At 67.8% G+C, this 25760-nt stretch overlaps 17 protein-coding genes across 17 annotated transcripts in view; 8 read left to right on the top strand and 9 right to left on the bottom strand.

The window, feature by feature from the left end:
• The window catches only part of MICPUCDRAFT_68272 (uncharacterized protein), a gene marked incomplete at its 5' end in the record, with an annotated part of 1137 nt that extends 316 nt beyond the window's left edge, over window positions 1-821 (bottom strand). Inside the window, one exon of the mRNA XM_003058511.1 lies at window positions 9-821. Within this exon, the coding sequence (XP_003058557.1) occupies window positions 9-821 (813 nt within the window). The remainder of the gene's footprint in view (window positions 1-8) is intronic.
• A 1914-nt stretch (window positions 822-2735) lies between these two features.
• On the top strand, window positions 2736-5171 carry MICPUCDRAFT_70853 (uncharacterized protein). Its single transcript, XM_003058877.1, has 2 exons — window positions 2736-4333; window positions 4436-5171. Exons 1-2 carry the CDS (start codon window positions 2913-2915, stop codon window positions 5112-5114), a joined length of 2100 nt encoding a protein of 699 aa, XP_003058923.1. The 5' UTR covers window positions 2736-2912; the 3' UTR covers window positions 5115-5171.
• MICPUCDRAFT_70852 (zinc finger domain-containing protein) lies at window positions 5170-5823 on the bottom strand (the record flags this gene model as incomplete). Its single annotated transcript, XM_003058510.1, has 1 exon — window positions 5170-5823. One exon carries the CDS (start codon window positions 5821-5823, stop codon window positions 5170-5172), a length of 654 nt encoding a protein of 217 aa, XP_003058556.1.
• Window positions 5824-6074: 251 nt separating this feature from the next.
• Window positions 6075-6299, top strand: MICPUCDRAFT_58202 (uncharacterized protein; the record flags this gene model as incomplete). The annotated part of the gene is made up of 1 exon (XM_003058876.1): window positions 6075-6299. The coding sequence occupies one exon, from the start codon at window positions 6075-6077 to the stop codon at window positions 6297-6299; it is 225 nt and encodes a 74-aa protein (XP_003058922.1).
• An 86-nt stretch (window positions 6300-6385) lies between these two features.
• MICPUCDRAFT_58201 (uncharacterized protein) lies at window positions 6386-8341 on the top strand (the record flags this gene model as incomplete). The annotated part of the gene is made up of 1 exon (XM_003058875.1): window positions 6386-8341. The coding sequence occupies one exon, from the start codon at window positions 6386-6388 to the stop codon at window positions 8339-8341; it is 1956 nt and encodes a 651-aa protein (XP_003058921.1).
• A 151-nt stretch (window positions 8342-8492) lies between these two features.
• Window positions 8493-9365, top strand: MICPUCDRAFT_58200 (uncharacterized protein; the record flags this gene model as incomplete). The annotated part of the gene is made up of 1 exon (XM_003058874.1): window positions 8493-9365. One exon carries the CDS (start codon window positions 8493-8495, stop codon window positions 9363-9365), a length of 873 nt encoding a protein of 290 aa, XP_003058920.1.
• Window positions 9366-9417: 52 nt separating this feature from the next.
• MICPUCDRAFT_58199 (uncharacterized protein) lies at window positions 9418-10050 on the bottom strand (the record flags this gene model as incomplete). Its single annotated transcript, XM_003058509.1, has 1 exon — window positions 9418-10050. The coding sequence occupies one exon, from the start codon at window positions 10048-10050 to the stop codon at window positions 9418-9420; it is 633 nt and encodes a 210-aa protein (XP_003058555.1).
• A 168-nt stretch (window positions 10051-10218) lies between these two features.
• MICPUCDRAFT_58198 (uncharacterized protein) lies at window positions 10219-12519 on the bottom strand (the record flags this gene model as incomplete). The annotated part of the gene is made up of 1 exon (XM_003058508.1): window positions 10219-12519. One exon carries the CDS (start codon window positions 12517-12519, stop codon window positions 10219-10221), a length of 2301 nt encoding a protein of 766 aa, XP_003058554.1.
• Window positions 12520-12632: 113 nt separating this feature from the next.
• On the bottom strand, window positions 12633-13319 carry MICPUCDRAFT_17097 (uncharacterized protein; the record flags this gene model as incomplete). Its single annotated transcript, XM_003058507.1, has 1 exon — window positions 12633-13319. A coding segment is annotated over one exon (687 nt), but the record flags the coding sequence as incomplete, so codon positions are not given.
• A 1366-nt stretch (window positions 13320-14685) lies between these two features.
• On the top strand, window positions 14686-16057 carry MICPUCDRAFT_58196 (uncharacterized protein; the record flags this gene model as incomplete). Its single annotated transcript, XM_003058873.1, has 2 exons — window positions 14686-15983; window positions 16015-16057. The coding sequence occupies 2 exons, from the start codon at window positions 14686-14688 to the stop codon at window positions 16055-16057; spliced, it is 1341 nt and encodes a 446-aa protein (XP_003058919.1).
• Window positions 16058-16159: 102 nt separating this feature from the next.
• On the bottom strand, window positions 16160-17218 carry MICPUCDRAFT_2869 (uncharacterized protein; the record flags this gene model as incomplete). The annotated part of the gene is made up of 1 exon (XM_003058506.2): window positions 16160-17218. A coding segment is annotated over one exon (1059 nt), but the record flags the coding sequence as incomplete, so codon positions are not given.
• Window positions 17219-18058: 840 nt separating this feature from the next.
• Window positions 18059-18781, top strand: MICPUCDRAFT_33594 (uncharacterized protein; the record flags this gene model as incomplete). The annotated part of the gene is made up of 1 exon (XM_003058872.1): window positions 18059-18781. The coding sequence occupies one exon, from the start codon at window positions 18059-18061 to the stop codon at window positions 18716-18718; it is 660 nt and encodes a 219-aa protein (XP_003058918.1). The 3' UTR covers window positions 18719-18781.
• Window positions 18782-18852: 71 nt separating this feature from the next.
• Window positions 18853-19815, bottom strand: MICPUCDRAFT_47346 (uncharacterized protein; the record flags this gene model as incomplete). The annotated part of the gene is made up of 1 exon (XM_003058505.1): window positions 18853-19815. The coding sequence occupies one exon, from the start codon at window positions 19813-19815 to the stop codon at window positions 18853-18855; it is 963 nt and encodes a 320-aa protein (XP_003058551.1).
• A 254-nt stretch (window positions 19816-20069) lies between these two features.
• On the top strand, window positions 20070-21419 carry MICPUCDRAFT_16708 (uncharacterized protein; the record flags this gene model as incomplete). The annotated part of the gene is made up of 1 exon (XM_003058871.1): window positions 20070-21419. A coding segment is annotated over one exon (1350 nt), but the record flags the coding sequence as incomplete, so codon positions are not given.
• Window positions 21420-22309: 890 nt separating this feature from the next.
• On the bottom strand, window positions 22310-23221 carry MICPUCDRAFT_58191 (uncharacterized protein; the record flags this gene model as incomplete). Its single annotated transcript, XM_003058504.1, has 1 exon — window positions 22310-23221. One exon carries the CDS (start codon window positions 23219-23221, stop codon window positions 22310-22312), a length of 912 nt encoding a protein of 303 aa, XP_003058550.1.
• A 368-nt stretch (window positions 23222-23589) lies between these two features.
• On the top strand, window positions 23590-24441 carry MICPUCDRAFT_58190 (uncharacterized protein; the record flags this gene model as incomplete). The annotated part of the gene is made up of 1 exon (XM_003058870.1): window positions 23590-24441. One exon carries the CDS (start codon window positions 23590-23592, stop codon window positions 24439-24441), a length of 852 nt encoding a protein of 283 aa, XP_003058916.1.
• A 108-nt stretch (window positions 24442-24549) lies between these two features.
• MICPUCDRAFT_17294 (uncharacterized protein) lies at window positions 24550-25653 on the bottom strand (the record flags this gene model as incomplete). Its single annotated transcript, XM_003058503.1, has 1 exon — window positions 24550-25653. One exon carries the CDS (start codon window positions 25651-25653, stop codon window positions 24550-24552), a length of 1104 nt encoding a protein of 367 aa, XP_003058549.1.
• Window positions 25654-25760: the final 107 nt, after the last annotated feature.

Genomic DNA, 25760 nt, shown 5'->3' with positions numbered 1-25760 from the left:
ACCGCCTCCTCCTCGGCCGCTTCCTCCTCGGCCGCTTCCTCCTCGGCCGCTTCCTCTTCGACGACTTCCTCCTCCTCGACCTCAGGCTCAGGCTCAGGCTCAGGCTCAGGCTCAGGCTCAGGCTCAGGCTCAGGCTCAGGCTCAGGCTCAGGCTCAGGCTCAGGCTCCACCTCCTCTTCCACTTCCGCGAACGACTCGAGCGCCTTCGCGACCGGCTTCGGCGCGGGCGCGGGCGCCGCCTTCTTCGGCTCCGGCGCGGGACCGTACCCGTCCTCCTTGGAGACGGCTTTCTTCTTCGCCGGAGGAGGAGCCGCCGCCGCCGCCGCCGAGGACGCGGATCCGATCGCGCCCGCGACGCCGCCCACGGTATCCTTCACGTCCTCAAAGAGATCGAGCGGGTTCTCGTACGACAGGATCTTGTTCACGAGCGTGGAGCCGAGACCGATGACGCCCGCGTATTGCAGCGCCGTCTCGTAGTTGAGCGCCGCCAGCGTCACCAACGCGAGACCGCCGAGGTACGGCGCCGCGGAGACCGGCTCCGAGGAGATCTGCGTCCGGACCGTGCCGATCTGCGAGGTGACCTTCTGCGTGATCTGCGTCGCCGCCGCGGACGTGTCCTCGCCGAACGCCTCGACGATGGACTTATCATACGACCCCTTCATCCTCGTCTTCAACCCGGAGCTCCGCCACGCGTCGAACCCGCCCTTAAGGACTAACGCTCGGCGCCCGCCGAGGGCGGTGATCGCCTTCGCGAGGTCCGTCGCGTCCGGGCCCATGACGTACACGCGTGCGCCGCCTTTCGTGGCCGCCTTCACCTTCATCGCCGCGATTTCGAGCTCGACCTTTCTCGCGTTCCTCACCGCCCCGCGCGTGCTCGACGCGAGCGGGGACACCTCCACGACGGCGGCTTTCCCGCGCTGCTTCCCGCGCAAATCCGGGGAGCCCTCGTTCCTTCGCGCGTCCTCCGAGCGCGTGTCGATGAGAAACGCGCGCTTGTCCGCGCGTAACGCCTCGTCCACGGCGAACGCGTTCTTATCACCGGCGTATCCTTTCGTGACGAGGCCGAGGACGAAGAACGTCGCGGGCACGGCGGCGGCGACGGCGACGAGCGACGCGGCTTTGTCCGCGTCGACCTCCGCCTGCGCGACGAGATCCGCGAACTCGGGGGGGAGGACCGCTTCTAACCCTTTCACCGCGCCGATAGCCGCGGCGTTCACCGCGTCCGTCGCCGCGGTCGCCGCGCCGGAGACCGCGCCCGCGGCCTGAGACGCGGCGGAGCCGACGGCGCCGGCGGCGTCGCCGACGGCTTTGCCTGCGGCGCCCGCGCCCGCGCCGACCGCGCTCGCGGCGCCGCCGATAGCCTTGCCCGCGGGCGCGAGCGCCGTGCCCGCGGACTTCACGCCGCCGCCGATCGCAGCTCCCGCGGACTTCGCGGCGCCGCCGACGGCGCTGCCGGCGCCCGACTTGAGGCCGCCGATGGCGTTGCCCGCGCCGCTGAGTTTCGCCGCCGCCGCCGCCTTCGCGGCGGCCGCCTTCGCCGCCGCGGCAGACGCGGCCGCGGCCGCGGCTTCCGCGGCCTGGTCGGCCGCTCCGGGGCCGGACGGCGCCGCGGGCAGGGAGGTGATCTCGACCTTGGGCATCTCCGGCATCGCGGGCATCTCCGGGAGCTCAACCTTGGGCATCGCCGGCGCGGACATCTCCGGCGCGGACGGCATCTCCGGCATCTCGATCTTCGGCATCTCGAAGCTGCCGAAGGTCTCCGTCAGCTTCGCCGCGGCGTCGGACGCCGCCGCAGAGGCGGCGTCGACGGCATCGGACGCCGCCGAAGAGGCGGCGTCGACGGCATCGGACGCCGCCGAAGAGGCGGCGTCGACGGCGTCGGACGCCGCCGCCGCGGCGGCGGCGGCCGGGTCTTCGTCGTCCGCGCGCGCGCTCGCGACGACGGCGGCGTTCGCGACGGCGACGCCGCCGAGCGTCGCCGCGTCCTTCTTCGCGCTCGCGCGGCAGGTGAGGACGGGAGTGGCCCTACGGCAGCCGCCGCGGCGGGCGGCCGCCTTGGGGACGAACGCTGGGCGCGCGCTGGGGCGCGCGATCGCGCCAGCGGACGACGACATCTCTCGGTGTCGGGTCTGCCGAGGGACGAGTCGGGGAGGGCGGGACGCGAGGTCAGCGAGCGATCGCGCGGAGCAGAGCGCGACGACGTGAAGGTCGTGCTGATCGATCACGAAACCCGCGGCGTCGCGGCGACGACGAACGCGATGGCTCGAGACCGCCGCGCGCGATCGATCGCGACCGAAGACGCGACGGACGACGTTTGGGCGAACTGAAGCGAGCGTCGAGCGGTTGGTGGATGACACTATCGCGCGAGCGCGTTATCCTCCTCGGTCCGCGCGCCGCGATCGGCGCTTCGCGACCAGGGCCCCGATCGGGAACGCGCGAGAGAGAGCGGGTATCGCACCTGTGACCGTGTGTTCGCGCGAGCGTTCAATGAGACGCGAGCGCGCGCGATGGACGCGTCGTCGACCCGGGCGCGCCACCTTTTTTTTCGACGTCGGCCAACCAGCGACGCGCACGCGATGCGCTGGCAGCTTCCGGTTCTTTCACGAGCGCGCACAGCGTTTCTGGTTGTCCTGTGCCAGGCCACTGCAGGGGCCCAACTTTAGTCGTTGTTTTTTGCTGGTTTCACGCGACGAAATCCGAAACGCTTCCGCCGCGGCCACTCGGGACGCGCGCTGCCTCGTCGCCCCGCGAGCGACGTCGCGCGCTCGGCGTCGCGCTCGTCGGCGCTCACTAGGCGCGGGAATCGCCCGCGGGCGTCCCCGGATCCGCGCGCGTCGCGTCGCGTCGAACGCGCCGCGCGAGCCCAGATCGTCGTCGTCCTGTCTGCGCGCGAAGGGGGACGTGCACGAATGATGCCGCGCGCCGTCCGCCGCGGGCGCGGAGCCTCCGCCGCGCTGACGTTCGCGATGCTGCTCGCGTGCGCGCTCGCGTGCGGCGCGACGGTCGCGACCGCGGACGCCGCCGCCGCCGCCACCGCCGCCGCGGTCCCGGGCGCGGAGACGCCCTCGGCGCGCGACGCGGACGAAAAAGTGTACGCGATCCGCGTCGTCGACGCGAACGCCAAGGTCAAGGTGCCGCGCGTCGTGACGGGCACGACGCGCCGACCGGGGATCTTGAAGCTCTCCGGGCACGGCAGGATCGCGATGCACAAGATGTTCCACCACCTCACCCTGAAGGTCCACGACGAGGGCGGGTTCGCGGCGAACAACTGCGCGCTGCGTAAGATCGTCGCGACGTCCGCGACGGGGAAACCGAACGCGATCGCCGACGCGCCAGCCGACGCGTCCGGGGAACGACCGCGGCACGCCAACTTCCGCGACGCGAAGATACGGCAGCGCAAGGGCGCTGGATGGGGTCACGCGCACGCGCTCAACCCCGCGCTCGAGGCGACGTTCGGGCCGTACGTCTCCGACGTGATGCTCACGCCGAGGTGCGAGAAGAGACGAGGCGACGGCGTCGCGACGGTCAAGTACCGCGTCGAGCTCGTGTCCTCCAAAGGGCCGGATCTGCGGAGGGTGTTCCGACTCGTAGTCGGCGCCGCGCTCGTCGCGTTCGCGCCCACGATCAGCGGTTGGACCGCGGCGTACTACGGCCTCGGCATGGCGCTGTCCGTCCTCGCCGTCGCGTTGCTCGTCTTGTTCCGCGTGTCGAGGGCGATGCCGGGGGGGCGGGTCGTGAAAACCGGCGGCGCCGTCGTCGCCGCGCTCGCCGCGGTGATCGTCCCCACGGAGGATCTGTCGCGCATAGTCGAAGGGTACGTCGCGCTCATGCTCAAGCCCGCGCAGCTCGTGTTCCGCGCGGTCGTGGAGCAGAACCCCGACGAGGCTGGGCTTCCGTTCGCGTTGTTCGCGACGACGCTCGTGCTCGTCGGCGCCGGCGTCGGGTTCTGGGTCGTTCGAAGGTGGCTCGTGGATCCGTTCTCGGGGGGGGTGGAGCCCACGGTCGCGGGATTCTCGTGCGCCGCGATGCGCGCGATCGGGATCGTGCTCTTGCTGTTCAGCACGTTGGACACCCTGTGCGGCGCCGCGCTCGCGGGGTGCGGCGTCGGCGTCGCCGTCGTGTCGCCGGTGATATCCAGGATGACGCGGCTCGGTCCCGCGCGCGGGAGCAGCGGCAGAGGGCGACCGTCCTCGGGGAGGGACAGCAGGCGCGGAGGGTCTTCTTCGGGGCGTTACGGGTACGCGCGCGGGGACGACTTCGACCTCGACGACGACGCGTCGCCGCGGTCGCACGGCAGGGGCGGCTCCGGCGGCGGCGCGAGACGACGAGTCAGGTGCGTTCGACAAAAGTTTTTCACCCATCTCCCGGTTTCAACACTTGATCGCGTTCCCTTTCAACTGACCGGTGAACTTGTTTTGTATGGAATGGCCCTCAGTTTCGGTTTCGGCGGCGGGGACTCGCCGCCGCCATCGCGGGGCCGAGACCGCGCGCGCGACCGCGACCGCTCGCCAGGGGACTCCTCGCCGGAGGAACGCGACGCGCGCGGGTCCTCCGCGCGCGGGCGCGGGCGCGGGCGGAAGCGGCGGTCGTTCCCGAAGACGATGGACCCGGAGCCGGAGGAGCCGCACGCGGTTCTCGAGGGCGCCGGCCTCGGCGCGGAACCGGACGACCGCCCGCGCGGCGCCGGGCTTCTGAGGTTCATCGGCGGGCTTCTGTTTCGACGCGGGAAGAGAGGGAAAGATTCGAGAGCGACACCGCCGCCGCCGCCGACGCCGCCGTCGGTGACAGCGACGCCGCCGAGCGCGACGCGCGGACGCGGCCGAGGCGCGAAGACGCCGTTCGCGCCCGTCGTGTCCCCTTCGCCGACGCGCGGAAAGAAACAGGCGGCAGCCGCCGCGAAGGCGCCGCCGAAATCGCCGCCGCCGCCAGTGGGCATGGCCGCCGCGAGCGTCGGGCGGTTCCTGTCGCAGAAGGAGTACGATCATCGCTGCGCGAAGGCGACGGACACCGGTCTCGGCGCGCTGTACGGTACCCCGGAGTTCACGGAGTGGATGAAGAAGCAAGGGCACCGGCTGAGGATCGCGCGAGACTCCGACTCGGACTACTCGGACTGACGAGACCACGACCGTGGATATTTTTTCGTTCACGTGTAACGACCTAAGCGTAAGACTATTCCGAAGGCGTCCGCGCGTTCACCTTCTCCTTCCACGCGCTGAGCTGAGCTTCGTCGAACTCCAACGTCCCGTCCTCGTTCTCCTCTCCCGCGAATTCCCTGCCTCGCACGACGGTTTCCCCGTTTTCGCGCAGGAAGTCCTCCACGCTCCCGGGCTCGCCGAACCACCCGTATCGGTCCGCGACTAAGTGCTGGGCCTGGCATCCGGGGCACCGAACGATGACGACGCCGTTGTCGTACGCCTGGCGCGAGAACCCTTTCACCGCCCGCGTGTCGCACTTGCCGCAGGTGAACATCATGTACAGATCCTTCCGCGGGTTCGGTTTCTCCGCGCCGTCGCGCTCCGTCGCGTCGACGGTCGCGTCGCCGTCCGTCGCGGACGCGACTTCGGAAGTCGTCGCGGACGCGTCGCCGACGGCGCGGTCGCCGCCGCCGGACGCGGACGCGGCGAATCCGCGCGCGGGGAACCCTCCGACCCGGGCGGACCAGGGCGCCGTCGATCGCGGAGGTGCCGAGCGCCCGGCGGCGGCGAGCGCGCATCGACGCGCGGGTCCCGACCGCGCGAGCGCGCGCGTCGCCGCGGTCGCGCGCCGAAGCGCGGTCGCGCGCCGAAGCGCGGCGGCCGCGACGCGAGTCAGCGCGTCTCGCATCGTCGTCGACGCGCGCGCGGAAGTGCGACGAGCGCGGGCGTCGACCCGTCAGGGTCGAGAGCGAGGACGAAACCGTCTCTCGCTTCTGGAGGTTTCAGTTCGCTTTCGTTCGTTCCCGCGAACCGCCCGCGCCGTCACAACCGGTCGCGCCGACGTCGCCTCGTCCTCGCGAGCGTCCTCGCGAGAGACGCGTGAAGGGACCCGCCGAGGCGCGCGCCGGGAATCGCATCGGGTGCACCTCGCGGGGAGTCATGTCCGCGCCGACGCCGCAGAAGCCCGTGATCACCGACACGCTTCTCTTTCGGATGATGAATCCCGAGCTGTACGTCGGGTATAACAGGTGGATAGCGGGCATCGGGAGCGTCGTGTGCGCGGTCGCGATAGCAAAGGTGGCGCACATGAAGTACGAGCACGAGAACGAGAAGAAGGCGCACCCGGAGCGGTTCGCGCGCGCGGAGCGGGACGAGGACTACTGAGATCCGATCTCGAGATTAAAACGAATTCGGTAGCGATCTGATAGCGCCGTCGCCGGCGACGCGGACGAGGACAGACGTCAGGAGGCATGGAGAACCTCCCGCACGAGCACCTCGTCGAGGTCTTAAAACACCTCCCGCGGTCCTCCCTCCTGGACGTCGCGCAGACGTCCACGACGCTCCTGCGAGCCGTCGAAGACCCGTCGCTCTGGCCGCTCGGCGACGACGGCGGCGACGCGTTCGCCCCCGACCCCGACGGCGGCGGCCCGAGAGGCATCGCGCGCGCCGCACACCGCGCCCCGCGGTCCGACGGCGTCGTGCGCCTGACGACCGCGCGGTGGATCGCTTCCACGCTGCGACTGCCGTACCAGCTGCTGCTGCCGCTCGTGCGGTTCGAGGTGAACACGGAGTTCACGCTCAAGGTTGCGACGCACTCCATCGCGGATCGCGTCGCGCGCTCGGAGGCGCTCGCGCCGGACGAGGGCGTGGCGGCGACGGCGGTGGCGGCGGCGGCGGAGGCGGCGGAGGACGCGAACGTGAACATCGCGGGGGAACTCCCCGGCGTGCGCGCGCGCGGCGCGGAGGACGCGTGGTTGATGTCGTTGTCCACGGACGTCTCCGTCGCCGCCGCCGCGGACGCGTCCGCGGCGGCGAGGGCGGCGGTTGCCAACGTCGAGACCGCGGCGCGTCGTCTCGCGTCCGCGCTCGAACGAGAAGCGCGGCTCGCGCGGGAGAGCGACGTCGCCGCTCGCGAAGAATACGCGAGCGACGACGACGAGGACGACGAGGACGACGAGGACGGCGTCCGCGCGCGACCGACGCGACGGAGGCGGTGGCGCGCGATCGCCGCGGCGGCGGAATCCGTCCGCGCAGATCGCGGGTGCGTCCGCGTCCGCCTGTCGTCTCCGTTCATCGTCGCCGCGGCGCTCGTTCGCGACCCAGTCTCGCCCGCGGTGGAGGTCGCGGGGACGACGCCACCGCCGTGGTCCATGGACGTCCCGAACTCGACCGCGGGTCCCGGGGAGGTGGTCCAGGATGTCGTCCTGCGGCAGCCGTCGCCGACGACGGCGTGGAGCGCGTTGCGGGCGAGCGTCGTCGGCGAGGCGATATGCGCGCTGCGACGTCGGCGGCGCGACGGCGGCGGCGACGACGACGCGACGCGCCATCAGGGATGGGGACCCGCCGTCCGCGCGGTGTTGAGCGCGCTCGAGACGGGGAAAGGGAACGACGGCGACGGCGGCGAGGGCGACGCGGACGCGGACGCGGACTCGCCGGCGGCGGCGGCGGCGGCGGCGGGCGCGACGGGCGGCGGGTTCACCGACGCGCGCGCGGGGATCGCGTGGCCCGCGCTCGTTCGCGATCCGGACGACCCCGCGCTCGGCGTCGGCGACGCGCGCGACGCGGGCGCGTCCTCCTCGCCCGCGCGAAGACCGCGAGGGTTCGTCGTCGGCGGGTGCAAGTGCGAAGACGCGTTGTCTGACGCGATCGACGTCGCGCGTCTGCTCAACGGCGGCGGGACCGTCGGGTACGTGAACGACGACGACGGCGCCGCGGTGCTCGCGCTCGCGCTTCTGTCGTACGTCCCGCGCGCGCACGAGTGCGTGCTCGCGTCCGTGCTGCATCTGAACCACCGATGGCGGCGGTGCCTGAGCGAAGCCGCGGACGCGTTGTCCCTGCGTCGCGAGCTCTGCGCGTCGTCGTTCCCGGCGGCGGCGGGCGACGACGAAAGTATGGCCGCGACGACGAGAGGTTTGGAGCGCGTCGGCGAGCTCGACGCGACGCACGCGATCATGTTAGAGATGTGCGGGATGCGCGCGCGCGAGGCGAGGGACCAGAGAGAACCGTGCCTCGCGGCGTCCGGGGCGACGCGACTCGCCGCCGCCGCGGAGGCGGCGCGCGCGGCGGCGGAGCGAGCGAGAGAGGCGGGGGAGAGCGACGACGCGGTCGAGCGCGCGAGGGAGGGGCTGATGCTGCGCACGCGCGATGCGCTGACGCGCGCGCTCGTCGCCGTCGGCGTGCTCGAGGACCTGGAAGGGGACGGATGATGCGCGAGGCGGGCGACTCGGCGCGTAGGCAACGCGTACTTTAGCAGCGGTGGAAAACGTCCAGTCCCCTCAAGAACTGAACGCCCTTTCGAAACGACATTCCTCGCATCATTTCTTCGTCGCGCCCATCCTCCTGTCGCACGCCAGCGTCATGAGCAGCGGGTACCAGAGCAGGGGCGAGACGCCCCCGCCGACGAACGGAAACGAGGGCCGGTCCTTCTATAAGTCGCTCATGGACGGGTCCGTCGAGGTCGGGACCCTCTTCGGGGTCCCGATCTGCATACACAATTTGTTCCCGCTGTTCATCGTCGTGACGACAATCATCGGGTTCATCCCCCCCGCGAGCACGGAGAGCGGGCTGTTGAACTTCGTCGTCCTGGGACCTATCCTGTTCACGACCGTGCTCATCCACGAGGGCGGGCACTGCTGGGCGACGAAGCTCGTGGGAGGGGACGTCCACAAAATTCTCCTGTGGCCCCTCGGCGGTCTCGCGTACGTCGGGCACAGCGGCGACGCCGCGGACGACCTGAAAGTCTCCATCGCGGGCCCGCTGACGCACATCCCGCAGTGTCTGTTCTGGGTCATCGCCCTCGCCATGGGAGCCGGGAGCGTGAACTTGACGTACACCGGCGACTTCGCGACGGACATGTGCAGGGCCGCGGTCATCATGAACATCCAACTCGCGCTGTTCAACCTCTTCGTCCCCGCGTTCCCGCTCGACGGCGGACGGATTTTCGCGGACAGCATGCTCCTGTGCGGCGTGCCCGCGGTCAGAGCCGCGGGGATCATGGTTGGGACGTCCACCGTGTTCGGCATCGCGATCGTGGCGTTGGGTTTCTACTTCGGCCAGTTTATCACAATTTTCGTCGGAGGGTGGGTACTGACGCAGGCGGTCGACTTGGGGAAGCTCGTGAAGAGCGGGATGGTGCACGAGCACCCCTTGTTCGCGAAGTACGCGAACGTGGGCGACGGCGAGAGGGGGGGGATAGCCGGCGCGCTCGGCGGCAGCAGCGGCAGGGTGTAGAGGGTGAGAGAGCGGGCGAGTTTACATTGTTGTTACACGGCGTTTGTTCGCGTCAGCGTCGCCGCTCGAGCGTCATGCACACGCACTCGTCGTTCGCGATGACCCCGGCGACGACGTTCCCGATCGCGCGCTCCGCCATCAACGGCCTCGGGGTGTTCTCCTCCTCCGTTATCCTAAACCCGAATCGCTCGTAGAACGACGTCGTCCCTCGCAACGTGAGCAAGCACAGCGTCGTTTCCTTCGAAGCGTCCGCGGTGGCGTCCGCGATGAGCTCGCGCAATATCGCGCTCCCGACGCCCTCGCCGCGGCGGTCTTTCGTCACGAGCAAGCTCGCGACCTCGAGCAGGCTCCCACGCCAGTTCGGGGCGAGACCGAGGCCGCGAACGATGCCGCCGACGATGTCCGCGCGATCGCTGAGCGTCTCCCACGGTCGAACTTGCCCGAAACCGACCACGACGTCGCCGTCGTCCACGGCGACGACGAATCGCGAAGGGTCTAAACCGAGCGGGTTCATGCCCTCGGACAACACCGAGGCGCGGATCGCGCTCAGGTCGCCATCGGTGCCTTTGCGGAGCCTGACATCGCGCGGCGAACGACGGGCGCCCTCCGCATTGGCTTCGAGACGCACGCCACGACGAGAGTTCGCGCGAGGGACGCGAGCGAGCGCGCGAACGGCTTGACTCATTCCACCGTGCGAGCGCGGAGGGCGCGCGTGTGTCGCCGCGCCTTTCGGCGCGTCGCGGAACGAAAACCAAGACGCGCGCGCGCGTCGTGTGCGCGACGACGAGACGCGTTCTGTGACCTGACGTGTTCTCTAAAAATAACTTTATCATCAGAGTCTATAAGTGATCGATCACTTGCGAGCCTCCACTGGGACGATCCCGGCCTCCTCGTCCGCCGTCTCCGTCACCGTCTCCTCATCCGCCGTCTCCGTCGCCGTCTCCTCGTCCTGCGACGCGGAGACCGCGGGCCCGCGCCCCGGGATTCGTCTCGGCTTTGGCCGCTCCTTCGCCGGCGGCCGTTCTTTCACCGCGGAGGTCAGCGGCGATTTCAGCGGTCCGATCATCCTCGCCCTCGCCCGCGCGGGGATGGTCGCCGGCTTGGACGGCTTCTTCCCCTCCCTCGCGGCGCGCTTGGCTTCCCTACGCATCGCCGCGGCCGCGTCCTTCGCCGCGGTGTTCTCTCTGACCATCGTCTCGAACATGTCCGGCTCTGGCTCCTCCGCCGGTTTCGTCTTTTTGATCTCGAACACGAGGCCGTCCACCTCTTCCAAGATGCTCTCGTCCAGCATGAGCGCGCCCGCGAGCCCGGACATCCCCGCGGCGCGCAGACGTTTCAGCTCCGCGTCCGTGAGCTGCCCCAAGGCTGCGCGCGCGCGTTGATCGCGGATAAACTTCGTCAGCCCCGCGGGCGTGTGCAGCGTCACCTTGTGCTTCCTCAACGCCGCAAACTGCTCGAGCTCCATGAGCCAGGATAACGAAAAGTTCTGCAGCTCCACGCCCGCTTTCACGAGCGCCTCGCGCTCGTCCTCGGGCATCGCGCCGCTCTCCGCGCGCGCGCGCGTCTTCGCCAGCCACACGGCGAGCTGCGACCCGAACGGCGGCTCCGCGTACTCGCCCTCTTCCTTGACGTACGCCTGGAACGACGACAACATCATGATCGTGTACGAGTCCAGCGCGGACTCCCACCCGCCAGCGGGGGACGTCTCGTTCCCGTCCCACGACTCGCCGCCGCCGCCGCCGGTCTCGTCGTAGTTCAAACCCGGGGTGGACGTAGACGCGGTATCTTTCGCTTTCTTACCCTTCGCGCGCGTTCCCTTCGCGGCTTTCTTCTTCGCCAGTTTCTCCTCCTCCGCTTTCTCGGTCTCGGTCTTATCGAACTTCACTCCGAGATTAATCAACCGCTCGCGCGCCTTCTTCGGGAGCTTACCGTCCGCATGCTTCTGCTTCTGGCGGTCCAGCCACCGCGCGAGGCCGACGTGCTTGCGCTCCTCCGGGAACTCGCACGTCCCGCTCGTGACGCTGTAATCCACGAGCTCGTCGAACCACACCTCCCACGTCCTCCCCGATTCGGTCTTCTTCGGCTTCACGTCCGCGTCGAACCCGGCGACGTCGATCATGTATAGCTGCTCTTGGGATAACTCGCCGAGCTGCCGTTTGATTCGAACGTCCTCGACCCAGGGTTTCAGCGGGTCCGGGGACTTGGACCTCGCGTATCGTATACGCACCGGTCCGAACCGTCCCCCGCCCGGGGCTTTCGTGCGCACGATGTACGAGAGCAGCTGCCGGTTCCAGTCCGAGTTCGGCACGATGGCGAGAATCTGTGGCGTCGATCGCAGCAAATCCGGGACGTCGTCGCGTTTCGCCCCGGCTTGGACTAAGAAGGTCACCGCCGTCCTCGCATTTTCTTGGACCGCGCGCATGAGCTTTCGATCCACGAGCGCGCGTCCGCCTCGGGTGACCCTCCACGCCGCGGCCGCGGCGACGATGCTCGCGGCCTCGTCCGGGGAGAACCCGATCTGCTCGATCAAGAACGTCTGCGCGCTGTCCGGTGGTTTCGTTTTCGGCACCGCCGCGGCGCTCCGGTCCCTCGCGACGCGCTTCATCACGACGTGCGGGAAGATCTCCTCGCTCCAGCCTTCGCCTCGTCGCTCCAGGACCATGACGAGCTCGGTGTCCGCGGGCTTCTCGTCCCCGGGCGCGTCCGCGTTCCCTCGCGGATCCACCCAAGGCGCGACCGCGCGACGCAGGCCCTCGCCCGTTTCGTCGCGCGGCGTCGGGAACGTCGCCGTCGGCCGCGAACTCGCGACGTCTTTTATCCGTCCCGCGGGTCGCCTCGGCTCCACCATCGATTCTCCCCGACCGGACGGGCCCGGCGCGTCGTCGTCCCCGTCGCCGTCGTCATCGCGCGCCGCGACCGCGCGCGCGATGCACCGCCGATGCCGCCCTACCGCGACCCTCCCGCGCGGGCGCCTCCACGCGACGCCCGTCGCGTGAAGGAGGCACGTCGCCATCGCGCCCTCGCACTGACGCGATCTCCGCTTCGTTGGCCTGCTGCCTGCCTGCTTGGCACGGCACCGGTGGTCGATCTTGGCGGACAGCGCGCCGGGCGCGAATCTCGAGATCCGAGGAAGGGAAAGATTTTTTTCATTCATCGGGAAAACTGAACCGTGTTTGACGAGTTAATTCTCTCAGACTCACATTTCGCCTAAAACGTCCTAAAGAGACTAATAAAGTTTGGTTCCTCGCGCCCCCGCCCGTCTCTCTATCATGCGATCCTCTCCGCCTCGACGCACCAGTTCCCGCAGTCGAAGTACGTCGCCGTCACCCTCACCCATGAGCTCAGATGCGCGAACAACTCCGGGAGCTCGCCTTCCTTGTACACGTGGCAGTACCGCTGGTACACTTTACCCCCGTCGCTCCCCTCCGCCGCGTCGTCGTCGCCTCTCTCGTCGCCGGCGACCGCGCGCTTGTGAAACGGCACGAGCACGTCCTGGGATTCGAAGTGGTGCCCGCTCACGCCGCCGACTTCCTGCTCGAGCGCCCACGCGTAGAAAAGCGCGACGCCGCCGACTCTCAACAGCCGCATCGTCTCCGATATCAGTTTCACGCGCCGCGCCGGGGAGGATACGTGATGCAGCACCGCGATGTTCAACGCGACGTCGAACGCGCTCGAGCGCAGCGGGAGGCACACCGCGTCCGCGGCGAACACCTCCAAACCGCGCTCGGCGCAGATGTTGAGCAAGCCGACGCTGAAGTCGCATCCGGCGACGAACCCGCCCCTGGCTTCCACCTCCGGCATGTTCTTCCCGTTCCCGCACCCGACGTCGACGACGAGCGTCCCCGGACGCACGCATCTCGCGATGAAGTCCTCGACGCCGCTCCACGCGCGGTACCTCGTTCCGTGCCACTGCCTCGCGACGGCGTCGTACACGTTCATGACGTGCTCGCGCTCGACGGACGGCAGCGCGCTCGCGGCCGCGGCGGTCGGTTCCGTCTGCGCCTCCGCGGCGGTCTCCTCTTGGGACGACGGGAGGAGCTCCCTCGGGCACGGAGGGCACGACCGCTTCTTCTCTTTCTTCTCGAACGTCGTCCCGTCCACGCTCGCGACGAGAGTCTTTTCCTTTGCGGTTACCTTTTCCTTTTCCTTCTCCTCCCTCGCGCGCGCTTTCGCGGCCGCTCGCGCGGCTTTGCGCGCGTCCTTCTTCTGTTGGTTCTTACTCAAGACCGCCGGCGCCGCGGGCGCGTTCGACGGCGCGTCCTTCGTCGCGCCGGGCTCTCCCTCGACGTCCGGGTCGTCTCCCTTCGCCCGTCCCGCGGCGATATCCTCCGCTTCCTTGGCCGCCTTCCTCTTATCCCTGTACTCTTTCCTGTACCTCTCCGTGCTCTCCGTCCGCGCGCGCGTGTCGTCCTCCTCGTCCTCTCCCGCGGCTCGGCGAAACGTCAACGATATCCGCTCCTCCGTCACCGGCGGCACCGCGTGCTCGTACACGTCCGCGGCGTCGCCGCACACGACGACCGCGCTGCCGACGGGGAGCGAGAACGTCGCTTCTTCGCCCTCGCGGTTGTCCGCGTCGCTCACGTCGCACCCTTCGCGCCATATCATCCCCCTGCCGAGCGTCATGACCTGCTCCGAGAGCAACGACACGGTGACGAACGGCCGCGCGAACGCGGGGTTGTCGATGTGCGGCGGGATCCACTGCCCGGGTTGGTACACGTTGATCGTGCACGCGTCCGGTCGTTCGCTCTCGGCGACGACGCCGCGGTTCACGAGGACGTCGACGAGCTCGCACAATTTCGACGGCATCGGCGCGACCGGGACGTGCGCTTCCACGCGGTTCGAGTGCGTGTACGTCCCGAACTGCAGCATCTCCCTCGACTGGTTCCGCTTCCGCCACTTGTCCGGTATCGGCGCGTACGTGTTCCCGGGCAATTTCCCGTCGCGGCCGTCTCGGAGCGTGTTTCGGACCCAAGCGACGAGCGCGTCGTGCTCCGACGCGCTCACGACGCCCTCGACGAGCCGCAGACCGGGGACCGGACCTCTCCTGCGAATCAGGCCGCCGCCGCCGCCGCGGACCGCGGCGTCCCCGGTCGCTCCCGACGCGTCGCTCCCGGACGCCGACGGCGCGGCCTGTCCCGACGTGGACGCGACCTCGTCCTCGCGCGGGGGCGCGGGCTTTCCGCCGAGGTTCCCCATCGCCGCGACGACGCGCGCGGGTGCACGCGAGCTCTGCTCTGTCGTGCTGTCTTCTACATCAGATCGCCGTCGTTTTCGCGCGTCAGATCTCGCCATAACGCGTCGCGCTCGAAGCACGCGGGCGATGGCGACCCTGCGTCGTCTCGCCGCGTCCGGCCTCGCCGGGGAGGTGCTCGCCGCCGTCGGAGTATCGTCGCGCGGCGCCGCCTTCGCGAGGACGGCGGCGTCGAGCGCGTTCCGCCCGCGCGCGCCGTGGACGCGCGCCCCGACGAACGCCCGCTCGTCTCCCACGCGTCTTCTGCACGTCGGGACGCGCGCGCATCAACCCGTCGTCAAAGCGACCGCGGCGCCGCTCACCGCGCGCGGAGCGCTCGAAACTCTCGGCGTCCGAACGCCGTGGCGCCCCGGAGCGCTCGCGTCTCCGACGTCGGGCGTCGCGACGCGTCGGGTCTCGCATCATTTCAAATGGAGAAAACAGGTGCCGAGACGCCCGTCTCCCGGGGTCGCGGGCGCGCTCGTCCCGTCCGCGCGAAGGCACCTCTGGACGAACAGCCGCGTCCCGCCGGGCGGGAGCGGGGCGGGGGGCACCATCGGCAGCCTGATTCGCGCCGCGCGAAAGTTCGGCGCGGCGCTCGCGCTCCCGTTCGTCCTCCTGTGGAAGTACAAGTTCGCGGCGCTGAGCGCGCTGAAGCTGACGAAGCTCTCCTCCCTCGCGTCGCTGGCGTTGTCCACCGCCGCCTACGCGGCGCTGTACGGCGTCCCGTACGGCGTCGGGATAATGGCGCAGATCGTGATTCACGAGTCCGGGCACGCGATCGCGCTGATGCGGTACGGCGTCCCGTTCCAGCCGATGGTGTTCGTGCCGCTGATGGGCGCGTACGTCTCGCACGCGGGGATGCTGTCGGCGTGGAAAAACGCCTTCGTCGCGTTGGCGGGGCCGTTCGCGGGGGGCGTCGGCGCGCTCGGTCTGTACCTCATGGGGGTCGCGCTGACGGAGAGCGAGGGCGGGGAGACGGCGTCGTCGCGAGAACGGAGGCTCGGACGAACGCCGAACGTGCGCGACCGCGCGCGCGACCGGGTGCGAGAACGCGGGGCGGAAAAGACGACGGCGCAGTTGTGCCACGCGCTCGCGGATTTCGGGTGCATGATCAACCTGTTCAACCTCCTCCCGATGGGGATGCTCGACGGCGGGCAGGTCGCCGCGGTGCTGCACCCGTCGCTGCTCGTCGCCGGGTGCGCGGTCGGGTCGTACATGGCGTACGACGGGCAGATCAACAACCCGATCGTCTACCTCATCATTCTCGGCGGGTGGTACCAAGTGGCATCGCGCGCGATGGGGTGGTCGCAGCCAAACCCCGCGGCGGCGCACCTGTCTCCGCGGGGGAAAGCGATCGTGTTCGGCGCGTACGCGGGTCTCGCCGCGTCGCTCGCTGTGCTGATGCAGATGAATCAGGCGAGGCTGTACGGGCCGCGGGGGGAACCTCCGGGGAGTATGATGCGGGAAGAGAGCGAGTACTCGAAGGAGTTCGACCGCATCGTGGCTTCGCTTCCCGACATTTGAGTTAGCGATAGGTGGCGTATGTTATTACTACAATGAATTAATACCGTCGTAATTCCCTCGGCGGGTGATACGGCAAGTTCGGGTGCGTCTCCGGCGTCGCGTCCTCGTCCTCTTTCCACATCTTGATCGTCTTGTCCGCCTCCACGGTGATCAGACGCGTCCCCGTGCGGTCGAACGCCGAGGCGAAGATCCCGGCTTCGGACTCCATCGAACCCGGCTGCACCTTCGGCTGCGCTTGTTGAAAATTGTGCCCGCTCTTGTAATCCCAAAACCACACCGACCCGTTATCACCCCCACTCACGACGACGTCGTCCTCGTTCGCGCTCAGCGAGTTCACGATAGTCTTCTGCTGCGATAACATGTTGTGCATGAACTTCCCGTGCGGAAGCGCGAATTTCTTGATGTTATCCGCGCTCGCGCTCAGGAGCGAGAAATCTTTCGGGTGCAACGCGAGCGCCCTGACGCCTTTCTTGTGGTACGTCAGCGTCGTCCGACACTTCCCCGCGGCCAGGTCCCACAGCTTCACCGTGCTGTCGTACGACCCAGTGATCACCTGCGGCTCCTCTCGTTGCGACGCGATCGCGGCGACGGTGCTGTCGTGCCCCGTGAGGCACATCGCCTGCAGCTTCGTCCGCATGTCCCACACCCGGCACGCGCTGTCTCGACCGCCGGTCATCAACACGTCGAGCTCGGGGTGTAACGCGAGGGAGTACACCCCGGAGAGATGGCCGTGGTAGTGCCTGATCACTTTGTTGTACTCCAAGTCCCAGCACTTTACCATTTTATCGAGCGCGCACGTGAACATGTACGGGTGCCTGTCGCTCACCGCGATGCCGGTGACTTGCTCGATGTGCCCGGTCAAGGTCAGTTTCAGCTGCCCGGACGCGAGGTCCCAGATCTTGATCGTTCGGTCCGCGCTGCCGGTGGCGAACCACTCGTTCGACGGGTCCACGGTGACGCTCCTCACCCAGCCTTGGTGGCCGCTTATGACGCGGTACAACTTCCAAGGCGCGTGCCACTCCGGCTTGTGCCACTTGCTCGCGAGCCTCGGGATGACCTGCGCGCTGTGCAGGTATTTCTTCTCGTTGACGACCGAGCCCGCCTCGCCTTTGAACGTCGTGATCGCGCCTTTGATCCCCGCGGCGGCGGCGGCGAGGCGCTTCGCGTTTTCGTCTTCGTCGATTGAGTCGATCAGCTTGCTGACGTCCGTCTCCTTCCCCGCCTTCTTCGCCTTCTTCGCGGCGTCGAGCCCGGGGATCGCCTCCTCGTGCTCGTGCCCGAACGGCGGCTTGACCGTGGCGACCTTCGCCGCGTCCGCCGCGGCGGCGGCGCCGACCTTCTCTCTCGGCGGAGCCGCGGGCGCCTGCCCGGGGACGAATTCGGGGAGGTTCCGCACGTGCGCGTACTCGTCCGCGATCTTGATCGCCAGCTTGAGCTTCGTGCTCGCCTCGTCCACCGGCGGTCGCTCGTCCATATCGAACAGCTCCGCCGTGCGTTTGCGCCGGCGAATCATCAGCTCGCGGACCGTCAGCGCGGGGTCCACGGGCTCGTCGCTCAGGGGCTCCGCCTCTGGATCGAAGGCGGGGACGATCATTCGGCCTCGGTACTCCACGGGTTTGAGCCCCATCGCGCGCGAGGTAAGCGACGCGTCGTTCGATCGACGCCTGCGCGGGCGTTCGCTCGTGACCTGAGGCGCTCGATCGCGGTGACGCGCGTCGATCGCCCGCGTCGCTGCGTCGCTTCGCTGTGGCGGCTGCCGAAAAACAAGGTTTTTTTTCAAGCTCAGCGCGAAATCTGATCGAAGCGAAGTTTGTTTCCGCGCGACGCTCACTTCCGAGGTCGCAGCGCGCGAGAAGGGCGCGACAGCGGCGCGATGGATGCGACGGATGCACCTCTCATGGACGAGGCCGCGCTCGCGGAGGCCCTCGGGCCGTCGATGACGCAGCCCGACGACACGGACGTCGCGAAGCTGAAGAGGGCGTGGATGAACGAAAAGTGTGCACCCGAGATTTTGCAATTCCAAGCCGACCTCGTCGCGCGCGTTACCGAGCAGGTGGAGCACCAGGAGGCGACGGTGAGCAGCGCGCGCGCGGCGGCGGCGGCGGCGGGGGGCGCCGCGAGCGGGGGCTTGGACGACCTCACCGCGCACATCATGCACGCTGAGCTGAACCGAGTGCGATTCATGCTGCGATCGTACTACCGCACGCGCCTTCACAAGATCGAGGCGCACGTCGTGCACGTGGTGAAGGAGACGGAGGTTTACGAGAAGCTGTCCCCGCAGGAGCAGGAGTACGCGAAGGACTACGCGAACTTGATAGAGGGGCACTTCGGGAGCGTGCTGAAGGACCTGCCGGACCGGTACACGTCGATGTTGCAACAGATCGAAGAGGAGGACGGCCCGTTCGACATGGTAGCCGAGCCGAACTTGGACAAGCACGTGTTCTGTCGGATCAAAGAAGACCGCGGGGACTTCTTGCTCGACCCGAACGACCCGGACCCGGCAAACACGGTGGAACTCAATAAGGGCGACATCTATTTAATCCGGTACCGGTTCATCAAGGGGCTGCTGGAGGAAGACGCGTTGGAGCTCATCTGAGGACGACGAGGGTAGGATCGCGATCGTCTTTTGATCGTTCGAGTTGATATTACAGTAACAAAGACGAGCACACGTGCGCGCGCGTCATCTCGCCCTCGTCGTCCTTTCTCGTTCTCTCTCGCATACGTCGTCGTCTAATACGGGCACGCCTTCGGGAGCTTCGTCTTCGCGTTTTGCCCGTTCATGTCGAACTTCTTGTTCCCCGACCCGGACTTGATCATGTTCATCCCCTCGTACCGTCTCGACGCTTTCTGCGCGCGGCGAACTAAGATCGATATCTGCATCGGCGCGTTGAAACGGCCGTGGCTGTCGAACTTCGTGATCCCGCGGCCGCCGTTCTCCGCGATCCGAGCGAGTCCGCGCTCGTGGTTCTCCGCCTTGTTCGCCAAGACCATCGGCCTCTGATCCTCCGGGCGCGGGCGCTGCTTGTAATACCGTCTCAGCTCCCGAGGGCCGATGCGCTTCTTGGTGCCGTCGTCCCGTGTGACTATGAGCTCGTACCCGTTGTCCGCGAGCTGCACGGGCGCGTTCGTGAGGTCGAGCTCCATGTTTTCCGCGTCGTCCGAATCCGACTCGTCGTCGGAGTCGTCCTCGCCCCCTTCCCTCGCCATCGTCTCCATCCGCGCCAGCACCGCCTGCGCATCGTCGTCGTCCATGGACTCCCACCCGGACTCGTCCCCGGAGTCGCCTTCGTCGTCCTCGTCCTCGTCCTCCTCGTCCGTCAAGATCTCCCCCGCGTCGATCCGTCGTTGCAGCTCCGCGATCTCCGCTTGCGCGGCCGCGACCTCGTCCTTGTGGTGCTCGACCCATTCCTCCATGCGCTTCGCCCTCTGCACGGACCGAGGGAGCTCCTCCGGGCGCTTCAGGTGCGACGTCCCGGTCTGCTTCCCCGCTTCTTTCGCGCCCGCGGCCTGCGCCATCACGCGCTCGAAGAGCTCCTTCCCGACGACGGGAAGCCCCGCGACTTTTCGCTTCAGATTGTACCGGTGCCAGTCCGAGCGGTAGTGCTCCTTGAGCTCGTCCATGTCCAAGAACGTCACCCCGGGCGCGGTGTTGCACGTCAGACCATCGTCCTCGTACTCGTCCTCGTACTGCATGACCCTCGCGTGAACGGAGGCGCGCGACGAAGTGGTGACCTCGTCTCGGAAAATTTCTCGGTCGCGCGCGCCGCGCCGCCTCTGGCCAGCCGCCTTTTTCACGTTCCGAGAGCGAATGCCGCGCGCACTCTCGCGCGCGCTCGCGAGCTCGCACGCGCGTTTCGAAGATGGGGAAGAAAGTTCGCGCGCCCGCGGGGGGCGCTAAGTCCCCCGGCGGCGCCTCCGGCGGCGCCGCGAAGAAGCCGGGGCACTCCATGAGCACGGTCGGCAGAGGCAAAGGATCGCAGTCGATGCGCTCCGCGGCGACCGTGCGCCGCCTGATGATGTACAAGCAAAAGGCGACGAGGGACAAGAAGGGCAAGCTCATCAAGCAGGACCTGCAGAGCAAGGAGCTCCCGAGCACGCGAATCGTCCCGGACCGACGATGGTTCGGAAACACGCGCGTCATCGGGCAGAAGCAGCTCACGGAGTTCCGCGAGGAGATGGCTGAGAAGTCGAAAGACGGGTACACGGTCCTCATCAAGCAGAAGAAACTGCCGCTGTCCCTGCTCGCGGACCCGGAGAAAGGCCGAGCGCGTCGAGTGAACTTGCTCGGGAACTCCCCGTTCTCGGAGACGTTCAGCGCGGGTCGTCGACAGAAGCGACCGAAGCTCGCGACGGACGACCTCGCGGCGCTCACCGCGCGAGCGGCCGCGGAAGGGGAGGCGTACAAAGAAGGGGTGGACGCCGGGGCGATCCTCGATAGGGACTTGGTGCGCGCGGACGACGGCGTCTTAAACGCCGCGAAGGGTAGCCTGTTCGAGAAGGGGCAGTCGAAACGGATTTGGGGTGAGCTGTACAAGGTCGTGGACTCCTCGGACGTCATCGTCCAGGTCTTGGACGCGCGCGACCCGATGGGGACGCGGTGTCATCATCTCGAAGCGCACCTGAACAAGGACGCGATGAAACGTCACAAGCACGTCATCTTGCTGTTGAACAAAGTCGACTTAGTCCCCGCGTGGGTCACGAAACGGTGGCTGCACACGCTGAGTCGCGAGTACCCTACGCTCGCGTTTCACGCGTCGGTGACGAACCCGTTTGGCAAGGGCGCGGTGCTGTCGCTCTTGAGGCAGTTCTCGCGCCTTCGGATGGATAAGCAGAACATCTCCGTCGGGTTCATCGGGTACCCGAACGTCGGAAAATCGTCGGTGATCAACGCGCTCAGGACGAAGAAAGTCTGCGTCACCGCGCCGATACCCGGGGAGACGAAGGTGTGGCAGTATGTCAACCTCACGAAGCGAATCTTTCTCATCGACTGCCCCGGGGTCGTCTATCACGACACCGAGGACACGGACACGGACGCGGTGCTCAAGGGCGTAGTGCGGATATCGCAACTCGAGGACGCGTGGGAGCACATCCCGGACGTCGTCGCGCGCGTCAAGCCGGACTATCTCAAGCGCGCGTACAAGGTGCAGTCCTGGGAGTCCCCCGAGGATTTCCTCCAGCAGGTCGCGAGGCTCACGGGAAGACTCCTGAAAGGAGGCGAGCCGGACCTGAACACCGCGGCGAAGATGGTCCTGTACGACTGGCAGCGAGGCAGGATCCCGTTCTTCGCGCCGCCGCCGCAGCTCCCCGAGCACATGCGACGCGGGAAGACGCCGTTGAAGAGCCAACTCCCGGAGGACGCCGCGGACGCCGAGGTGGACGCCGCGCGGGCGCTGCTCGACGGCGCCGCGTACGCCGCGGCGAAGCAAGCGGGACGGCGGATGCCCGCCGCGCACGGGCTCTTCGACGACGAGGACATGCGGGGGTACGACGACGACGCCGAGGAGGGAGGGGAAGAGGGTGAGGACGAGGAGGACGACGGCGACGCCGCCGCGTCCGGGTCCGAGGAAGAAGCCGCGAGCGGGGACGAGGAAGAGGTCTCGGACGAGGACGAAGAGGAAGGGGAGGACGTCGACGCGAGAGACGAGAGCGACGACGACGGCGCGGAGTCCGGATCGGATGACGTCCCGCTTTCCGACGACGACGGCCCCGGGCTGAACGACGCCGCGCTCGCGAAGTTTGCGAGCGACGACGAGGACGACGAGATCGCCGCGGACGGGGACGACAGCGGCGACGACAGCGACGGGTACGGCGACGGCGGCCTGTCCTGGGACGCCGTGCTCGCGGACGTGCGCGGGGATAAGGGCGACAAGAACGCGAAGCCGAGCGCGAAGGAAGGCGGCGCGGGCGGGAGGAAACGAAGCGGTACCGGTCAAGGCGTCTTTCATCGCGACGCCGTGAAGGCGAAACGCGGCGGCGGGAAAAAGACGCCGCGCGGCACGGTGTCGTTCATGAAGGACGAGAAACCCGCGGGGCGGGATCGCAGCAAGGGCGCGGCGCGGAATAGGATGGCGGAAAAGAAAGCAAAGCGTCAGGTCGAGGTGTAGTTTTATAGCGCGTCATCTTTCGTATTAAATTTCAAAGTACACGTACAGGCTGCCGCCGCGGTTCTCGGCGCGACGCTCGGTCATCACGGGCGCATGTTAATTTGGGACTCCGCGGCGTCGCCGACGATCGGCAGTTTCACCGACTTCCCGAGGCCGCTCGCCCCCGCGCCCACGACGGAGGTGAGATACACGTACAAGAACACGGTGTTGTACATCAACACCTGCGCCTCCAGTCCTGGACCGCCCGTGAGCATCGCGTCGTCGCCGCCGAGCCCGGACGCGAGCCTCGCGAGGACGTCTGGGACGATGAGGAGGATGTCCAACAAGATCGCCTGCTGCGCGTTGAACCGCACGAACTTGGGCATCGCCTGGTTCTGCACGACGCCGAGGTACAGCGCGAAGAACGCGATGATCTGAAGGAACCCTAATGAGAACCACAGATCGATCGCGGGCTTCAACGGCAGCAGCGCGAGCGTGAACAGCGGGAACTGCAGGAGAAGAAACTTCGAGTACTTCAGGCCGTCGAGGAGGGGGAGGAGGTACGACAGCGCCGCGAGGCCTCGCTGCGCGGCGGTCGCGTCGCCGTCCTCGTCGTCCATGCTCGACATCGCCGCGCGGTTGACGACCGGCGCGGGCTTGTCCTTGTTCGCCGCGCGGGAGGCCAACGCGGCGTCTCTCTCCTTCTTCGCGGCCGCGAGCTCGCGCTCGATCTTCTCCTCCTCCGCCTTCGCCGCCGCGGCCTCCGCCTCCGCGTCCTCGCCTAAAATCGCGGCGAGGCTCGAGAGCGTGTCGTCCTTCTTGCTGCCTTCGCCCTCGGCGCGGGCGACAGCGGTCCTTCCGCGACCGACGATCGAAACGGCGTCCGCCCATCTCTTCGCGACGCCGCGCGCGGTCACGCGCGCGCCTCCGTTCGCGCGCTCGCTCGCGACCCCAGCGCGAGGGCTGTGGACTAGCGCACGGGTGGTTCCCACCCGCGCGATGCACGATGCCATCATCTCGAGTTGCGCGCGCGTCTCGACGTCGCCGCGGAGAGTGCCGAGGGACGCGCCAGCTCGACACGTTCCGTGGAGATGTAGTGGTGTCGACGTCGACGGCCGCTCCCGACGCGGTAGAAGATTTGGAAAAAGTCACGGTGTTTGCACATAGCCCTACGCGATTCGCGTACTGTACCGACGATACTGTAGATTCCCGTGATCCCGCCCGACCGCGAGCGCGAGCTCTCCTCGGGATATCCTGTCCTCACTCAAATAATTTCGCGCGCCATCTGAAGGGACGCGGGCCGTCGCGAGGTGCTCGCGCGAGGTCACGTCTGACGCGCGCGCGGGGGGTTAGATAGCGCGTATCCTCCGGCGTTCGGCGGAGGATGATCGCCGTCGGGCTGAAGGTCCTCGCCGGGACGCTCTTCTGGGAAGCGCAGTTCCAAGTATTCCAATGGCTCTTCAGCGCGATGCCCGCGAAGACGCCGCACGAGAGATTGTTCAAGAAGTGCGCGCCGTCGTACATCGTGTCGTACGTCCACGCGTTCTTCCTCGCGTGGGCCGGGTGGAGGATCGTGCTGACGCTCGAGGGCGCGGACATCGCGGATCGCGCGTGGTTGTACGCCAGCGGCGACGTCCGATTCGTCGGATTCGTCGAGCTCGCGACGATGGCGTTCTTCACGTACGTGATGTACGACATGTTCCACCTGATTCTTCAGTTCCCGGACCTAGGAGGGGCGGACATGTTCGCGCATCACGTCGGGTTCCTCGTCGCCGCCGCGGGGGCGTACGCTTACGGCGCGTACCCGCTCATGTTGGGGTGGCTGTGCACGTGCGAGACGTCGACGCCGTTTCTCTCGACGCGGTACTTCATCCGAGCGATGAAAGATATCGAGTACACGCAGCCGTTGTTGGACAACGTCGCGAGGGCGTTCGGGATGAAGAGCCGCGGGCAAGTGGCCGCGCATCGGATGGAGTACGTCGTCGCGTCGATGTTTTTCGTGACGTTCGTGTTGGTGCGGTGCCTCGGGTACGCGTGGGCGCTGATCGGTTTAGCGAAGGTGTGTTGGTTCGGCAGGGCGGCTGTGAACGCGAACATACCGGTGGTCGTCAGGTACGGGCTGTCGTTCTTGTGCGTCAGCGGGTTTCTTCTGAACTTGATGTGGTTGAATAAGCTCATCGGGATGTTGACGAGCGAGAAGAAGAGGAAGTGGCTTCGGAAAGACGCGGAGCAGTGATGAGGAAGGATGAGGGCGCGGAGAGAAACGATTCAAAGACTCGCGATTCCTAGCAAACGAGATGTGAGAATGAGAATGCGTATACGTTACAATGCACACGGTGAAGTCTTAGCGTCGGTTCAACCAGCTGCCGCCTCCTCTCGGCGGAGACGCCCCCCCGCCCCTCTGGTTCCACGGCAACGCCGCCCCGACGTTCTGCGGGGGCGGAGGCGGAAATTGCCCGCCGTCGCCGCGCCTCTGCCCCCGCGGGGGCGGTTGGTTCTCCTCCGGGAGATCGAACCCGGTCGCGATGATCGTCACCGCGATGCCGTCCGTGAAGTTCTCGTCCACGACCGCGCCGAAGATGATGTTCGCGTCCGGCGCCGCCATCGACGTCACGACGTCGCTCACGGCGCTGACCTCCTGCAGCGATAAGTCCTTTCCTCCCGTGATGTTGAACACGATCCCGGAGCACAAGTCGATCGAGTGCTCGATGAGCGGCATGGAAATCGCAGCCATCGCCGCCTCCACCGCGCGGTCCGTGCCCTGCGCTTGACCGACGCCGAGCATCGCGGTGCCGCTGTCTCGCATCACCGTGGAGACGTCCGCGAAATCGACATTCACGAGACCGGAAATCGTGATGATGTCCGAGATGCCCTGCACGCCCTGCCTCAGTACGTCGTCCGCGAGTAAGAACGCCTGCTGCAGCGGCGTGTTCGTCTTCACCGCGTCGAGAAGGCGGTCGTTCGGGATGACGATCAGGGTGTCCACGTTCGCGCGCATCTGTTCGATGTACGCCTTGGCCTGCTCCTGTCGACGCCGTCCCTCGAACGAGAACGGCTGCGTCACGACGCCGACGGTGAGCGTCCCCGCGTCTTTCGCGATGCGCGCGACGACCGGGGCGGACCCGGACCCGGTCCCGCCGCCCATGCCGGCGGTGATGAACACCAGGTCCGCGCCGGCGACGGCTTCGGTGATCTCGTTGATGGATTCCTCCGCCGCGGCTCTCCCGAGCTCGGGGTTCCCCCCCGTGCCGAGACCGCGCGTGGTGTCCCTACCGATCTGAATGCGGTTGTCCGCCTCGCTCTGGACGAGTGCCTGCGCGTCCGTGTTTAAGCTCCAGAACTCCACGCCTTGGATCCCGCTCTTGATCATTCGGTTCACGGCGTTTCCGCCACCGCCTCCGCAGCCGATGACCTTGATCGTCGCGCTGTTCGCTTGAACGACGGGCATCGCGGCCGTGCGCGTGCGCGTGGTGAAGCGGGACCTCTTCGGCGCGAGCGCGGCGGCGCATTTGTGCCGGGACGACAGCGCCCGGCCTCCGAGCGCGGCGGCAGAAT

Source organism: Micromonas pusilla (assembly GCF_000151265.4).
Source record: "Micromonas pusilla CCMP1545 genomic scaffold MICPUCscaffold_5, whole genome shotgun sequence".
Lineage (NCBI taxonomy): Eukaryota > Viridiplantae > Chlorophyta > Mamiellophyceae > Mamiellales > Mamiellaceae > Micromonas > Micromonas pusilla.
Note: the sequence above shows the minus strand (reverse complement) of the source record. Positions and strands in the feature narration are given on the sequence as shown.